Here is an 18,880-nt window from a genome sequence, read left to right on the forward strand (position 1 = left end):
ACCAATTTTCATTAAATTCACTTGGGCCGTTTTCTCGTGACGCGCGTACATATATACAGATAGAAATTACGGAAAATTAAAACATGCATTGCCCCTTGTTACTGTGGTCACAACCGGTATAGAAATATCATTCTTTTTCAACTCTGAGCAATGTACAGACAAAACTCTTTATTTTATTTATACTGAGATAAATTTAAATTAGTCAGAATTGTCTCCAAATGGCTCCTAAAATCTCTAGAAAAGTCACTGGTCGTTACCATTGAAATTCTGTCACTAAATCACTATAAAAGGACTCCATATCTAACGACTAGTCTCCAGAATGGAATAGACGATGTGAACGAACACAAACATAGCACCTTTAGATATGGTACATATAGTTTACACTGTACCTATGGATACATGACGTAAATTGCCCTCATGCCAGAAAAGGTCGCATTTAGTGTTTCTATATCATGTTGGATAGTTTTTATTTGTATATTCAGTACTACACTTTCCTGCTTAACACGTTCTTTTTTGTTGTCCCCTGTAGAAACGTCTTAACGAGGTTTTACTGTATATCATAAAAGTCATAAAAGAATACTGGAACTACACTATTCATAATTCATAAACACATCTGTAAGTTCAAAAGTAAATTTTAGAAATAGTTCAACCTATATTATGGCAAAGTTCATATAGATTTTTTTTTTTTTTAAGAAACATTTTAAGTTTACTTTGACAGCAGTACTCAACAACATAATTGAATTTTGCAACAGAGCCATGGATTTTGAATTAGTAACACAAAGTAACATGTAAGTAACATAAAAGACATCCATTCCAACATACCGATTTCTTAAACAATAGATATTACAAGTGATAGGAATTTGTGTGATGATGAGGAAGATGTGCTCAGTTCAACAGAGTTTGACACTTGTGCAGGCAACAAACATGGCAAGTAGTCTTCAGGATTTTCTTCTGTCACGAAGCGATGTGCTAGAATCTGTGTTAAATTCAAGAGTGGTAGTTGCTGACTGCCTTGAATATTCGTTTGTATCTGGGAGTGTTCAGAAGAAAATCACAGACTTTTTCAATATATAGAGGACATAATGTACCGGTACAGGGTAAAATTTGAGATGCTGAAAACTTCTTGCAAGTACCTGTACTTTATATCATTACTTCATGTATATATACCTATCCTAATTTTTCTCTCATTTAATAGATACAGTATTAAGGTTTTTTATGCGTAAATTCACGTTGAAATACCGTAGATTATTCTTCAATAGGTTTAGCAAGGGGCGAGTTATTAAGAATTGATTTACAGGGTGGCGCACGATAAGTCAGCTGAATGAATTTTGATCCTACAATATACTATTGGAGCAATTGCTTTCAAATTGTGCACTTAACTTTGTGCAGTTCATAGAACTTACTCCAGATATCGTTACGAGTTCATCGCTTCCGTTTTGAGTCCGCCATTTCAGATTGCCGCGATGGCGGACACAGGGCGGTTGATCGTCGCACAAAAGACGAAGATTGTGTTACTGTTCGCGGCGTCGAACAGTGTTACATTGACACAGAGAAGGATTCGTGCTCATTTCGGCACAAGGTGGGCTCCCAGCCCACAGACAATACGCAGATTACATCACAAATCTGCAGGTACTGGATCTGTTTTGGAGTGTAAGTGACCACATGCACGTACCGTACGTTTGCCGCAAAACATTGAAGCAGTCTGAGTGGCTTTGACTCGTAGTCTGAGTAAATCAACAAGAAGAGCCAGTGCCGATTTGGGAATTTCACGCCGATCTGTACAAAGAATTATTCAGTCCGAGCTTCGCTTGTATCCATCCAAGATGACTGTGGTGCATAAGCTTACTGCAAGAGATAAGGAACGGAGACTACAGTTTGCAAGGTGGGCAATCGAGCAAGACCAAGAGGCAGTGCTACACAACACATGGTTTTCGGACGAAGCTTATTTTTACGGGAATGGTGTTGTGAACAAACAGAACGTTCGATTTTGGGCACGTGAACCTCCACAAATAATCCACATGAAAGACACCTATGGGGAGAAAGTGTGCGTGTAGGTCATGATGTCAAGCCATGGAATCATCGGTCTGTTTTTCTTCGATGCTACAGTAACCGGTGAATGCTATTTAGACATGTTGCGAAACCAGTTCTTTCCTCAACTCATGGCCACAGGTCTTCCATTGCAGACACAATGGTTAATGCAGGATAGAGCACGCCCCCATCCCTCTCTGCAGGGGTCATAAATATGGAGGACCCTTGCCCTGGGTTATGGGTGAAGACTTCAATGGCATCTACGGCGGAAAAGATGGACTTCGGTACGGAGGAGATGGCGGAAGGGACAAACCCGTAGCATCTGTACTCCAGAGGAGCGGCTACGAAAGTAGTCTGACTCCATGTTAGGGGCGGCCTAATTAGAACTTGGCAGAAGGTAATAAAATGCCTTCGGGATCGGGGAACCCATCATACAAACAGCCTATAAAATGAGTGTGAGTGAATCAAGACCTCATAAAATGCTAGGGCATCACCCTGAAGTGACGCGCAGTTCCCGGTGCTCTGGGGGAACTGTGAGAAGTGGGCTACCAGACATCACAAGAATCGGTATCATCAATACCATGTTATATTGAGAGAAGATCTAGCACAATATGTGGACAAAATTGACCAGATCAGTGACGGGATAATTAACGTTAGACTTGGACTTGGGGGTGGAATCAAGGATTTTATACAGGTTTATGCACCCCAATCGGGGAATTCAGATGAATGTTTAGAAGAGTTTCTAGAAGAAATGGAAAGTTGTATTGAAGACAAAGAGGTTATAATAATGGGAGACATGAATGCACATGTTGGAACAGACAGGGAAAAGAAGAGATAATTGGCCCCTATTTTTATGGAAACCAAGATTTTAAAAATGGCGTATGGCTTTTAGTGCCGGGAGATCCCAGGACTGGTTCGGCTTGCCAGGTGCAGGTCTTTTGAATTGACACCTGTAAGCATCCTGCGCGTCATGACGAGGATGAAATGATGATGAAAACACATACACCCAACCCCCATGCCAGGGAAATTAACCATTGATAGTTAAAATTCACGACCCTGCTGGGAATCGAACCCGGGACCCATCTGACCATTTAGCCATGGAGCCGGACAAAACCAAGATGAAGAAGGAGATTTGGTAAAAGATTTTTGTAGAAGGAATGGATTCATTGTTGGCAATACGTGGTTTAGAAAAAAGAACTCACAAAAAATAACTAGATATGGTTGGGGAGAGAGAAGGACAAAGACAATGATTGATTTTATTCTAGTGGAGAAGGAGAAACATAGACAACTGGAAGAAGTGACAGCAATGCCAAGAGCAGATTTCGAAGGAGACAATAAAGTGGTGGTAGCCAAATTAAGACTTGGTAAAATAACGAAGTTAATAGAAAAAAAGGGAATGAGAAATAAAGGGACGGAAGTTAAAAGAGAAAGAATAATGGAAAAGTTTCAAGAGGATCTGAAGAAAGAAATTCCCAAAGATGATTTGAACAGTGTGGAAGAGGATTGGACATGCTTCAGAAATGGATCTGTAAAGTGTGTAGTAAACACTTGTGGAAGACTATCAGAGAGGAAAAAGGAAAAGAAGACTCCTTAGTTGAACAGCAGGGTAAAAGAAGCAGTTAAAGAGAAATAAATGGCTTGGAGGAAGGTTGATAGGCATCAATAGCACAGAGAATTGGCAGAAATATAGAGAAGCCAAAAAGGTACATAAGAAAGTAGTACGATAAGACAAACGGAAGAGCTGGGAAAGTTTCATAGAAAATTTACAGGGAATTAAAAAGGTTTTGTATGGTTTGGTGAAGAATAGTTTACGGAATAAGGAAGATACAAAATTTGTAAAAACTGAAGCAGGGCAGATATTGACGCAAAGAGATGACCTACTAAAAAGATGGGAAGAATACTTCTCAGAATTGCTAAATATTAAATACTGTGAACTGGTAAATGAGAAGGAGCAAAAAGAAACAATGGGGAAAAAAGAAGAACATAAAAAGGAGATATCGATGTTAGATGAAGAGCAGTAAAGCAGCAGGAGTTGATGAGGTAACTACGGAAATGATAAAAGCAGCAGGACCAATAGGGCTAGAGTGGCTGTATAGATTATTCAGAATAATCTGGAAGAAGAAAGAGATCCCAGAAGAGTGGGGAAAGGGTTTAATTATCCCGATATTTTAAAAAAGGTGATAAAAAGGAATGCAATAACTACAGAGGGATCAACCTTATTGCCCATGTAGCTATTTGAGAGAGTACCGGAAGGAAGACTGAGGAAGAAGCTAGAAGGAAAAATGGAAGAAGAACAGAATGGTTTTAGGAAAGACAGGTCAATGTTTGACATGATCTTTACATTAAGACATATGATGGAGAAAAGATGGGAGTTTGGAAAAGACATAGTGATGACATTTATTGACATTGAGAAGGCTTATGACAGTGTGCCCAGACATTTGATATGGGACACATTAGGGAAGAAACAAGTTAACAGAGTGGAAGTGCAAATGATAAAAGCTATGTACAAAAATGTTGTTAGTGGTGTGAAAACTAGTATAGGAAAAACAAAATGGTTTAAAGTTGAAACTGGTCTCTGACAGGGAAGTGTACTATCCTCCATACTATTCATCATAGTCATGGATGAAATTCATAAGAACATTAAACAGAGATTGGGAAGACAGGCAACAAAAGCAATGTTGTTTGCAGATGATATAGTGATATGGGGTGAGGATGAAACAGAAGTGCAAAAACAAGTAAATGTATGGAATCAAGAGACAGAAAAATTTGGGATGAAAGTAAGCACAGAAAAAAGTAAAACAACAGTAATGACAAGGGGAAGGAAGAGGAAATTGAATGGTAAAGTTCTGGAAGTGGTTAAAAGTTTCAAGTACTTGGGAAGTGTGATCACAGAAGATGGAAAGACCACCGAGGAAAATGGAAAAAGAATACAAGCAAATAGCTTCTACCAGAGTGCAAGAGGTATTTTGTGGAAGCAAGATGTCTTGAAGAAATGTATTATATTCAACCTATTGTGAACCCATACTAACCTATGCAGCTGGATCGTGGATTACAACAAGACGAGAGGAGAGTAGAATACAGAAAGCGGAGATGAAATTCCTACGAGGTATCGAGGGCAAGACCAGAAAGGATAAAATTAGACACAAAGAGATAAGGAAAAGGACAGGAATCCTGAAACTTCAAGACAGGATGGAAACAACATAGCTAAAGTGGTATGGGCATATGATGGGAACGGGAGAAGAGTGCCAAAAAAAAATATTTATCAGAGAAGTTAACAGGAGAGAGACCACGAGGAAGACCTCAAAAAAGGTGGACAGATTCAGTGTGGGAGTGTCTAGAGAAGAGGGGAGGAAAACCAGAAGATGTACTTAAAAAAGGAGAAGAGTGGTGGAGAGACAGGCAGCGATGGAGGTCCTTGATTCACAACCTGGCCCAGGAAGCTGGAAACGGGAAATGAAGATGATGATGATGATGATGATGACTTAAGTGCAGCACAGGTGGGAAATTAAAAACAAGGAAAGGAAGAAGTAATCAGACCATATGGATAGGGAAAAACGAATGAAGGAGGAGAGAAAATAGTTGAGTTTTTTGAGAGGAATGGAAGGATTGTGGGCAACACATGGTTTTGGAAGAAAAACAGCAGGAAAATTACAAGATATGGCCGGGGTGACAGAAGAATAAAATCAGTAATTGATTACTTTCTGGCGGAAAGGACAAATCGCAGAGAATTGATACACGTAACAGCTTTACCAGGAGAAGCATTCGATGGAGATCATAGAGTTTGTGACAGCAGAAATGAGAGTGGGGAAATGGAAAACTTAAAGGAGATAAGAGATAGTAAAATAAAAGTGTGGAAATTAAAAGACAAGAATATACAGGAAGAATTTCTGGAGAGGCAAACAATACTGAAGTAGGAAATGTGGAAGATAAATTGTGCAACTTCAAAATGGCATTTGTAAGTGGGGCAGAGAGTGCCTGCGCTAGAACATCGACAAGAGTGAAAGAAAAGGAGACACTGTTGTGAAAGAAAGTGAGAAAAGCAGTGAAAGAAAAGAAAGCATGGCAAGATTTTTTTAAAAAAGATTAAAATGACGAAAGCAAAAGGAAGTTATCTTGATAAGAAAAAGAAATATAAGAAATTGGTAAAAGAAGAAAAGAACAAATGTTGAGAAGAATTTACACAAAAGATGGAAACAGATGTAGAGAGATGAAGCTATTACTGTTTGCAGATGATATTATGGTCTGTGGAACAAACAGCAAAGAAGTACAAGAACAATTTGATGCACTGAACAACAAAATTGAAAAGTATGGTATGAAAGTCAGCGCAGAGAAGAACAAGACCATGGTGATATCAAGAGGAGAAAGACAAGGAAAAGGCATTGTGAAGACTGGTGGCCAAAGCCTTGAAATTGTTGACAGTTTCAAATATCTAGGGGGTGAATTAATGCAGAATACAAGGCTGGACATGGAGATTAGCAAGAGGCAACAGGCAATGCATTTTACCAGAGTGTAAGAAACCTCGTCTGGAATAACGAAGTACAAAGGAAGTGCAGAGATATAATGTACAAAATACATTATGCACCCACAATGTCCTTTGCGGCCAAGACCTGGACAGTGACAAGTAGGGAGGAGAGTTGAATACAATCCAGCAAAATGAAATAACTAAGAAGTATGATGGGAAAGGCAAGAACAGACTTTGAGAAACAAAGATGTGAGAAAGGAAGTCGGAATGGAAAATTTAAATGAAAGAATTGACAAAAGTAAACAAAGATTTTTTTTCTTTCTTTAAGGTGCACTGACACAGATACTATTGGGAGATCAGATGAATGCACATGCCCGGTGAGGCACGGGGCGAAGGGGTTTTCACCAGCAGAGCCAGTGACGCAATGGTTACCATAGCAACTCTGCTACTGTCCAGGCGACTTTATATTCTCTTCTGCTGGCAGCTCTTCACTGCTGTCAGTTGTAATCCAGCAAACTGTGAAGTGTGAGTCAATGTTTTCGTGTAGCAGATACGAGCAGATAAGAGCCGATCTGTCTGGGCAGAACATGAAGTTCGTGCTTGCAGGCCACATTTCTCATTCTTGCATTCTCCTCATCTCTACACAGTACGTCTTATGTCAACAATAGGAAAGGAAAGGGCTAGGAGAGGCAAAGAAGCAGCCATGGCCTTAATTAAGATACAGCAACATCATGTGCCTGGTGTGAAAATGGGAAACCACAGAAAAACATCTTCAGGGCTGCCGACAGTGGGCTCAAACCCATTATTTCCCGGACAATGAAGATGGTTTAGACATGTAAAGACAATGGAAGAGGAAAGAATACCAAAACAGATGATGGAGATGAGGTTCAAGGGAAGGAGAATGAGACGGAGACCTAGAACAAGGTGGATCAATTCGGTAAAGAGGAGTGCAAAAAGAAGAAACCTGGACTGGGACAAAATAATGAAAGAAGAGAAGTGCCATAAATGCCCCAACCTGGCAGGAGCTGGATAAAGGGAAAGGAGGAGGAGGATGACCTAGTTAAATGGTAATGATAGTCATTATTGTCATCATGATTGTTTTTGCATGATCATCAGCCCATACTGATCAGGAAGATAACTAAAATAATCATCAAAATGAGAAGGAAATACCAAAGAAAAATAATACAAAAAAAAGGGAGTTTTGAAGAGGTGTAAATATTGCAGAGCTTGAAGAAAACTAAACATTATGGCCTACAATGTCCTAAACCCATAAAACTGATTAACAATAGCATTACATTAACTGTTGTTAAGATGTGCTCTGTCTATTGGATGTCACCCGTTTCTGTTAGATGACATTACCACTGCAATTGTATCAAAATTAACCCATCTGTCAATGACAGGTACAACAGCTAGTACACATTAACAAAAAGAGTCACGTAAGAAGGTACTTTCATATATTTTAACTCCAATTTCAGATTCAACTTGATGGAGATAGAGAATGTCAATTATGAGAGTAAATAAAGTGCTTGATATGAATTATTCAAGCTAATCTGAATATTAACGCTTCAAGAAAGAAAGAAAGGAAAAAAGAAAGGAAGAAAGAAAGAAAGAAAGAAAGATTCCAAGTTATTCTACAAATCAATACTTAAAAAATTAAACAGACCAACTTTTAGAGATGTATTTACCAATAAGCCATTTCAGAGCTCTTGCAATGAAAGTACTTGATCCTCGACGATATTCGGTGAAGATCCAGTACAAAAGTTTCTTTGTAGCTGAATCTGGAACAATCGTAACTGGGAACAAACAGAGCAGCACATTTTTCTTCATGCTAACACCTGTTAAACATAAAACAGAAGAGTATTCTCAGTTAAATATATGTATACATTGCAGGAAGATGCAGCTATATTTAGCACAAAGAATTGATCACATAAAGATACTTCTGTACAATTAGGTAAAACTCGTTATATTCATATCAGACCAAACAAGGTCACTTTCACTTCAATATCCTACTTAATATTATAGATTACAAACAACCTCTTACATTACAAGCGAAGAAAGAATTATCAAGAAACTGACATTAAGCAATATAATATTTTCTTTCTCATAAATTTTAATTATTTTATCCTCTTACCAGGTTAGTTGTTTTGTAACTTATCTGAACAAACAATGTCCATCAGACACAATTATTTATTCTTCTTCAAATGACCAAGGTTGCCAAACCAACAAAGAATATCACACAATATAAATTTAGGACCTAATCTACTTACAGAATTAAATTAAATAATTATAATGTACAGAAAGCAATCCTCAGTGACAAAGAAGCAGATAAATTATTTTAATTGATTTAATTAAGTGGGTGGAGCGTAGAGTTGATGTTTCAAGATCGATACCAAGGCTGTCAATGTACAGAGATGTGAACATTATTAGACTCAAACAATACATTTCGCATACAACCCAGTTTCTTTTGCAAAACATGTTTACTGAACCTCTCTACATAAAGGCACGTAGTGTGAGCGAGCGGTGCCTGGATTAGCATGGATTCGCATGCGAGCACTCGATATAGCATGACAATGCAAACCCGTCCACAGCAACAGAGTGGTAAGCCCAGTATTTATGATTATGAACAAGCTGTAGAACACTAGAAATCAAGATACTCTGTTATGTCTTGTTCGTGATAATAACACTAAAACAGTTCAGATCTACAGTTAATGTTTACTTGTCCAATATTTTTAATGTCCTGAGGGGAATAAATTGAAATTTTACTATTCATTTTTCCACCTGGTTGATGTAAATTTCTTGGGAGAACACTGTATTACAATCTTATTTCAAGAAGTCAACTACAAGTAAAAATTACATTTTGTGAAAAGTAATGATTGAGAGTAAAATTTCTAAAAAAGTAATTGTTACAATAATCAATTACTTTTACTCAATTACTTCCCAACTCCGATTACAGCATCTTTTAGTGAAAAAATAAAAACTCACCAACAAATGGCTTTATAATGAAGGAAATACAGGTCTCTATGTCGCTGTCTTCCAAGCCTTCCTCCATCGCTGCCCCATGTAATAATGTAACAGCTTCCTTAAACAAATCACGATTCACAGGGCCTTTCTCCCGACCTTAAACAAAAATGTTATTGTCCCTCTGAAATCATAAGGACAAAAATACTGAAAAAACAACACAGAGAAAAGCTGAATACTGCATTTCAGAATGTAACTCACGAGGGAACACATACATGTGTTACACTTGGATTCGATTGAAATTTGGTAGGAATATTCATGGGAGGCAGTAGAATGCAAAGGTGAAAACTGCATGTGCCCAGCGCAAGTTTAAACGCCAGAATTGAACAAATAAATAGTCGTAAAATTAGAAGTGCCGTCCGCTGCTTCGCTCCTCCCTACCTCTCCGTTACACCCCGACACTCCTGCGGAACTTCTAATTTTATGACTATTTATTTGTTCAATTTTGGCGTTTAAACTTGCACTGGGCACATGCAGTTTTCACCTTTGCATTCTACTGCCTCCCACGAATATTCCTACCACATTTCAACCGAATCCGAGTGTAATACATGTATGTGTTCCCTCGTCAGATACAAACATGATAGAGAAATACATTTTTTTAAAGTGTGAATTTACATGTAAAGCAAACAGATTCAGCTACACTGAGCATACACTAAGGCAAAGGAAAATACATGAATGATAAAGTAGAACATGAAACCACAGAGTACAGTGAGCTGAGTGATTTGGGTTAAAACTGATTAAGGAAATTGTAGCGACAGTAAAGACGGAACAGTTGAAGTCAGTAATGTCGAGGACATGTCTGAAGGAGTGTACAAAGATGAGCAAAAACCGGTTCCTTGGAAAATAATCCACACTAAAAATGGTCACGACATTTACTAATGATTTCCATTCAACATATAAGACCAAGAAAGTATATTTGGTACAACACTATTCAGGAGCCCATAAACAATGGTATACTATTTTGTGATATTTCATTAGTACAAGAATAATTTATTCAGCAGTTATAGTGCATAAGAGAGTTAATATGTGTGCATGCGTAAGAAAAGGGACCACTTCTCGGTCAACAGTTCACGAAATAATTGTAAAAAGCCACTCAAGGGAGTAAAATGTCGAATTTTTGTTTTTGATACTTATGTATTGCTTATACCCTAGTCTACTCGCTGCGTGAATTTAAAAGGCGTCTGACAATAATCACTGATAAAACATGAGGTTTATTTAATACTAAGAAAAGGGACCACTTTTCGCATTGTAAGCGAGGCTCCACACACTTACTCGCTCACACTCATAGTTGTGCGAGCATAAGATAAGATGACTCAGATATCTTATCTTATGATAAATAAACCCTAGCTGGGCATTTTTAATAAAGATGATAGGTTTCATGAATATCCTGTCTGCTCCAAACATTTCCGATACCGATGCAGTCTTTCAGTGTTTTTCATATTGTGGAGAAGTGTGCGATGAATGCATTAGTACGAAACCAGCCAATGATGACAGCTACGACGAGAAAAAATTATGTCAGGAAAGAAAGTTACACAATTTATCACTTCAGAGGGCAGGAGGTGTGTTAGTCATTCTTTCTATTTGTATAAGCTTGTGGCTCTAAGAGGCTAAAAAATTTAAAGGAACAATTCAAGAAAGAAGGGGTGCAGCCTAAAAATTCACCAAAACGTATTAAAGACTTCTCAGATAAAATCTATTACTTTTGATGTTCGTAAACATTTAGTCGACTTTATGAATAATTTCAGTGAACAAAATGCACTTGTCATGCCAGGCCGGATCCCTACAAAACAAAGAAGTGATCTCAGGCTTCTCCCAGCCAGCATGTGTAAGAAGTACGTTCATACATTTATACTCTGATAGTTGCAAATCATTAGAGAGTATTCCTGTATCACTCTCGTCCTGATATCCCATCTGGCGTACATTTTGGCATAACATAGTAGTTCAGAAACCCAAGACTGAACTTTGTATGACTTGTAGAAGCAATTGTACTGTAATAGGAAAACTGTCAATTATGGTTGAGGAGGAAAAAAGAAATTGATGGAGAAGGCTATACATCATCTTAATCACGTCCAAGCAGAATGGACTGCTTATAAAAACACCATAGACAATTGTAGACGAGGGATTAGACAACTGGAAACTCCATTGACTCTTGGGCCACATAGCTGTAACACATACGAAGGCACAATGCATTATAGTTTTGATTTTGCCCAACAGGTGCACTTACCATACGGTCCGCAACAAGTGGGACCCATTTTCTTTCTTACAGGCTATAAAGTGGGTCTCTTTGGTGTATCTTGTGAACCACTTAACAAATTTGTTTTGTACATTATTCCAGAAGCTTGTATTGCTATTAACAGAGTAAATACTGTATTATCTCTTGCACATCACTTCTTGGAAAATTTTTCAGTAGGTGAGGAGTATTTAGAATTCCATTCTGATAACTGTGTTGGGCAAAATAAAAACATCTTAATGAGATACCTCATTTGGAGAGTTATGACAGGAAAGAACAGCAGTGGAAAAATTTCATTTTTGCCAGTGGGACACAGGAAATTTCAACTCTATGTGTATTTTGGTTGTTTCAAGAGAGCATTCCGAAAAATGAAAGTGAAGTTATCGAAGATGTAATTAATGTCGCCCGTAAAAGTTGTCAGGTTTCTAGCTCTATTATTCCTGTTACTGTTGGCACAGAATCCTGAAATGTAACAATTCCTACCTGTGACTAGAAAAACAAGTTCTGTGCTGGAATGAAAAGCATTCCACAAATAATCCAGACACATCACTTTGTGTATATGAAAGAGCACCTTGGTGTAGTGTTGGCAAAGAAATCCATAGTTTCTGATGAAGTACCCTATACCATCCTTCCAGAAGATCCACCGCCTGACTTCAGTGACCTTCTGCAAGTCATCAAACCTCAACGAATTAACATCCATAGACAGATGTATATAAATGAAAAAAATTAAGACCCTTCGTATCAGAAGATGAGAAAGATATACCATCTCCTGCTGTAACATCTTTCCCTGCTCCAACAAAGCCACCACCAACCACCTCAAGTGAAAATCTTACGGAGGCGGCTTCTGTTTCTCCTCCTTTGCCAAAATTACACCAGCATCATCATCATCTTCACAAAGTGTAACACCTAAAAAACAAGTAAGGCTCAGAAGAGAAAACCACCAACTCTGAGAAAGAAGAGGTCTCACCACACCTGCAGCTACTGTGGAGAGACAGGACATCAGGACCAGACGGTGAAAGGGCATATAATATGCCCAAAATACAGGCTTCAGCATGAATAACTGATATTCCTGTCTTATGCTGGCTGTGATTAACGATCATTAAGGTATGTGATAATTTTTGTAAAGTGCAGTAGTGTTGCATTAGTTGTCTTTAGTAACCTTCTGCAAGTCATAAAACCTCAGAGACTTAGCATCGATAGGTAGATCTCCACGAAAAAAATTAAACCGTAAATAATACCTGTTGGTAATTTTCGTTTAAAAAATTCTATGTCAGACCGATGAACATGAAAATATAAATGCCAGCGTAACTTCCAAATAGTTTAGAAGTTATTTGTGTCACAAAGTAACCAAATTTTTAAATAGCTCTACTGAAAAGTTATGAAATCTTATGTTGTAACATTACATAACAACTTAAGGCCTTAATTTCTTTCGGAGGCATTCAATTCAATTACATGATATTAGCTGCATATTATGGAACACGACAGTACCTTTATCTCAATAACAGACATGTGGTCCCTTTTCATATGCACGTACACACATTATGCAACGCATTTTAGTACCATAGTATTGTAATTACTAAAAAGTATTGAACTAACTCATATTTAAAAAATACATATATACTGTAATGCTATATTCTGGATCAATAAAAAGAGAAAACATAAAATTAATAATAATAATAATAATAATAATAATAATAATAATAATAATAATAATAATAACAATAATAATAATAATAATAATAATAATATTACTTGCTTTATGTCCCATTTTTACAGTTTTTGGAGACCCAATGTGCCTGAATTTAGTCCTGCAGGAGTTCTTTTACATGTCAGTAAATTTACTGACACAAGGCTGATGTATTTTAGCACCTTCAAATACCACTGCACTCAACCAGGATTGAACCTGCCAAGTAGGGGTCAGAAGGCCAGTGGCTCAACTGTCTAAGCCACTCAGTCTGGCAATATAAAATTAATACAAGAATGCTTAAATAGTTGCCTTAACTATGTATTTTAAGTGGGTTATAAAAGTGACAAGGTGTTGTTCTAGGGTTAATGTGTTCTTGGCAAAGTCAAAAATGGACAGAAATGTACTGAAGGACATTCCATTCTCTTTTGAAAAACAGAGAAACTACAAAACTAGTTCAGATATAGTGTTGCAGAAACCCACTGTCTGTCACTGTAGACTGTTACATAACCTCCTTCCAGTTTTTTTTTTTTTTTTTTTTTTTTTTTTTTTTTTTTTGCTAGGGGCTTTACGTCGCACCGACACAGATAGGTCTTATGGCGACGATGGGATAGGAAAGGCCTAGGAGTTGGAAGGAAGCGGCCGTGGCCTTAATTAAGGTACAGCCCCAGCATTTGCCTGGTGTGAAAATGGGAAACCACGGAAAACCATTTTCAGGGCTGCCGATAGTGGGATTCGAACCTACTATCTCCCGGATGCAAGCTCACAGCCGCGCGCCTCTACGCGCACGGCCAACTCGCCCGGTCCCTTCCAGTTCAGTGTTCAATGACTGAGTTTTGGAAATGGCATTTGTAGCAGTATTATTATTTTATGAAATACTTCCTCTCATGCAGAGGCTGCCTTGAGACAAAGTATCCTTTTACATTTATTTTTAGAAGAGAAATAGATTTACTGTACTTGAGAAATGTTGAAGGTAACCTAATTGTAACAGTGATTTCTTAGAATTATCAGTGAGCCCCTTAAGGCTATGATGGCAATCTCCCGTAACGTTGTAACTGGCAGAGACATCTGTTTCCAAAAATTAGCGGCAAAAGCGGGAATCGTTCCCCTTGCTCCAATCATTAGACCTACTATGTCGATTTCCTCTATCTCGTATTTCTCCCTGTAGTAAGCAACTGTTGGTAAGTAAATATTCCTTTTCTCTAGGTTAACATCTGAGGGCTGTGACATGGCTTTCAAAGCGAATTGTGGGGTCGATGATGTAACCTCTCTTCTTATTCTTGAAAGCAATGATGTCAATCCTTCTGTGGCTTCTGTTGTCCGCTAAGCCATGAACCTCTTCAAATACCTGGAAACCATGGTCTTTTAACGTTGCCGCAATTAAAGAGCGGATGTTATGATGGTGTATTCCTTAAAAGTTCACCATGAGGACAAGATCCCAGAACATGTGCAAGAGTTTCAATCTCCTTGAGGCAGCGCCTACAAAGGGAATCGTTCCGAGATCTTCCTGGTACCGATCTAACTGCTGAAATGTTTGCCGTCATCTTAATTGCTTCACGCCATTCACTACATGATAAGCCTTGATAGTCTCGAATCCAGGAGTTGGCAAGAGTATATTCATTGTACAAACATACAACTCTTCCTTTCTGCTGCAAGTTACTCCACTCACTGAATGCCCTTTCTCTCAGTACTCTTCTCACTTTCCTGGCATCTGTTATTTCTAGGCGTGGATGTAGCAAATTGTCAGATGGAGGGACATTGAGGGATTGTAGTGAGAGAGTTATTTCTTCTTTCAGATTTCTTGTCGCACGGATGTATTCGTCACCTGAGCTTAATAGTACCTTACAGATGAAGATGAGCTTCCCAAGTGGTGCAGAAGGGTCCCAACCCCTTATATTTTTTTCTCAGTGTAGACCATTCCATTAGGAATGTCTGCAGGTATTTGAAGAATTTCCTTAAGAGCACTTCGAATTAGTATGTCTGTATCAGCAAGGAACTTTTTTGGATTCTTCTCTGGCTTGATAGTTTGGAATGGGTATATGAGAGATGGGCATATAACTGTGTTTATTACTTTAAATTTCTGGTCAGCCTGTAATAGTGGAGAAGAAACCAATTTCTCCATTTTATTCTGTAATTTTTTAAGCTCCTGTGTAGGTTGAAAAATTATTTCATTTGAAAAGTTAACTCCCAGATAGCGGATTGTTTCCCCATGTCGCAAACTCGATATATCATAGCTCTTAAATTCAGCTGGGTCTTCGATTAACTTTCCGCATTCGATGCAGATTGCCGTAGCTGTCATGTCCTCGATGTCAATAATAGGTCCTTTACATGAGGATGATGATGATGATGATGATGATGATGATGATGATTATTATTACAATTACTGCTTAAAGAAGAGTTTCAAATAATCAGTGGGACTGACCTTACGTAAAAAGACTTTTAAAAGATTACAAATCTATACAGTATATAAAAATGTGTGTATGCTCCACACACATGACTTACTATCTGGAGAAAACTATTGTGAGCGTAAGACACCCTTAGCACCTCTAGGGGTAGGGGCGGGGAGGGGCTGACATGTAAAAATTATTAGAAATTGTGTCGCATTCAGAGTTTTCGGTGTCACGAAGATGAATAGTGATACTTCAGATGTCATTTAAGTCAGAGTTCAGCTGTCATCAAAATGGGGCGTGAGAAGGGGGTGAAAAAGTAAAAGTCCAAAATTACCAAGGTTATAGATTTACCAGAACAGCTCTCAACCAAACTTGACACACATGACTTACTAACTGTAAAAAATACTATGGGGGTAAAACACCCCTAGTGATAGGGTGCAGATTCAGTGACATTGTAAAGAATAAACTTGTGGAATTTATCAAGTGCAAAATTGTAAAGAATAATCGAAAACGACCAACATCAGTGTTGAATCCATAGTTTCCAGGATCAATGTAAAAGTAATCAAAACCGACCAATGTTAATGTCGAATCCTTAGTTTTCTGGTTTGCTGAGATGAACAGTGACGCTCCAGATGTTGTTTAGGTTCAAGTTCAGTCCCGATTAGGATAGGAGTTGAGAAGAGATGAAAAAGAATGTCCAAAATAACCAAAATTATGGATGTATGTGTGTATGTTCCAGCATAGCTCTGAACCAAACTAGGTACACAAGACTTCTTAACTGAAAGAGAAAAAAAAAAAAAATACTGTGGAGGAAAGACACCCCTAACACCGCTAGGGAAGGGGGTGACATGTATATATAATCGAAAATTACTGATATTAAGGCCATAGTTTTGGGGGTCACTGAGATGACTTGTGACACTCTGGATGACATTTAAGTGCAAGTTCAACCTCCATCGGCATGAGGGTTGAGAAGTAGATGATAAAGAAAATGTCCAAAATGACTGAGATCAGTGTTGAATCCACTGTTTTTGGGGTTACTAGGCTGATTGATGACAGACCCAGCAACAGTTGGAATAGTGCACAGGTTATCTATAGCGTGACGCGTAAATACATACAGTTATAAATTACCTTTATTACTTTCCCCAGAGCCGGCCCCATGGTGTAGGGGTAGCGCGCCTGCCTCTTACCCGGAGGTCTCATGTTCGATTCATGGCCAGGTCGGGGATTTTTACCTGGACCTGAGGGCTGGTTTGAGGTCCACTCAGCTTACATCATTAAAATTGAGGAGCTATCTGACGGTGAGACAGCGGCCCCGGTCTAGAAAGCCAAGAATAACGGCCGAGAGGATTTGTCGCGCTGACCACATGACACCTCGTAATCTGCAGGCCTTCAGGCTGAGCAGCGGTCGCTTGGTAGGCCAAGGCCCTTCAAGGGCTGTAGTGCCATGGGGTTTTTCCCAGACAATCTGGGCTACCACAAGGACAAATTTTAATACAAAACTAAATAATCTGAAAATGAAACTTAAAATTAAACAATTAACTCTCAATCTACAAAAGAGTTTGTAAAATATCATCAATGTCACAAAGAAATTACAAACATTTACTTTGAACAGGTAATATAAATTCTAAAAGGAAACATTCTAAAAAGTACCCAAGCAGACCAGATACTACAGCTAGCTACGAATAAAGTGAGATAAAATTCAATAAGATATTGACTTCAAACTACACTTATCAATAACATCACAAAAGGCTTGATACGAACACATTTAAAAGAAACTTCTTCAAAATAATCTCTTTATAGGCAAAAGTGTCATGTTAAAATATAACATTGCACGCAAGGTAATGCTGGTGCTCATGGAACATGCTCAAAGACTCCAAAGTGGAATAGGCTAAATCTCTGATGTGTACACACTGCCAGGTTTCAGGAACAGTAAAGAGAAACCTATAGACATCAAAAACAGTTTTGCATAACCCGTGTGTCATTTAACTGTATCGCTAACTTGGCCTGTCCTATGCAGACTGGAAAGGCAACCCTGCATGTTCCCCAACTCACAGGCAGAATACTAGGCTCAAATAGGAGGCAGTATTTCAGTTGAAGTTTAAGTAGTACTGTGGAAGCTTTGGAGGTGTGTTCTAAGTGGTGTAGTGAGTGTCTAGGATGGCACAACATGCAATGTGACATGTGAATGTGTAAAATTTTATTTTATTATTAGGTCCACCTAGTAAATAATAGAGAGAGATGCTCATCATCTCATAGAATGAGGGAAATGCTCCAAAGTTTTAGATTAGGTGAAGATCGGCCAGATGCCCACACTCCATAAGGATGTTACTATGGTCAGAAGGGTGCCAGAAGTACACTCCAAGAACATCTTCTCCTTTTTATAAGAAGTGTATTGCTATACCATGGCCAATCTGAAGATGATACAATACCACTGCTTCCCTTCAGGAGACCAAAAGTGAAGTCTTCCAAACCTTGGTTGTTTTTATAATTATTCTCAGCTGAGAACATGTATCACTGGCTGAAACACGGCAATAGGGCAGTTAACTTGACAGCCTTATCAGCTAAGATATTTCCTGCTATATCCATATGGCTAGCAGATCCTGGATACATAGCACAGGGGGTATTGTGAGCAGCACGTACCGATAGACTGCAACGAGCTTGAAGAGGTATTTCATACAAGGTATGCTGGTGTTCTTTGGACAGCACGTATAGCAGAGCCTCTAAGGTGACAAAGCTCTGCTGTGTATACACTGCAGGTTTCAGGTAGAGAAAAGAGGAACAAATTTTCGTTCACAATGAACGAACAGCCCCTGCTATCTTCTACCCTCGAGCCATCTATGTACAGCATAGACGATCCTGGATACCAGCTCACAACAGACATAAAAAGCCACTGAGGAATGGAGGCATCGACTGCTATGCAAATCCAAAATAATGTCAGGTTGATTCACTGTCCACGGAGGCACCTTACCGGGCACTCTGACAAGGAACTGAAGGCACATTTAACAGCCTGTGAATGCTACCCAGGGTTATTCCAGCTGGCTGTGTTGTTCGTGGATAGGCAGCCCACA

The 18,880-nt window shown here is 38.6% G+C and overlaps 1 protein-coding gene across 1 annotated transcript in view; it reads right to left on the bottom strand.

Annotated features, from left to right (window-relative positions):
* The window catches only part of LOC136874927 (centromere protein I), a 331,694-nt gene that overhangs the window by 283,600 nt on the left and 29,214 nt on the right, over nt 1-18,880 (bottom strand). Inside the window, exons 2-3 of the mRNA XM_067148637.2 lie at nt 9,473-9,607; nt 8,176-8,325 (exon numbers count right to left, since the gene is read on the bottom strand). Of these exons, the coding sequence (XP_067004738.2) occupies nt 8,176-8,325; nt 9,473-9,607 (285 nt within the window). The remainder of the gene's footprint in view (nt 1-8,175; nt 8,326-9,472; nt 9,608-18,880) is intronic.

Source organism: Anabrus simplex, chromosome 5, assembly GCF_040414725.1.
Source record: "Anabrus simplex isolate iqAnaSimp1 chromosome 5, ASM4041472v1, whole genome shotgun sequence".
NCBI classification, from domain to species: domain Eukaryota; kingdom Metazoa; phylum Arthropoda; class Insecta; order Orthoptera; family Tettigoniidae; genus Anabrus; species Anabrus simplex.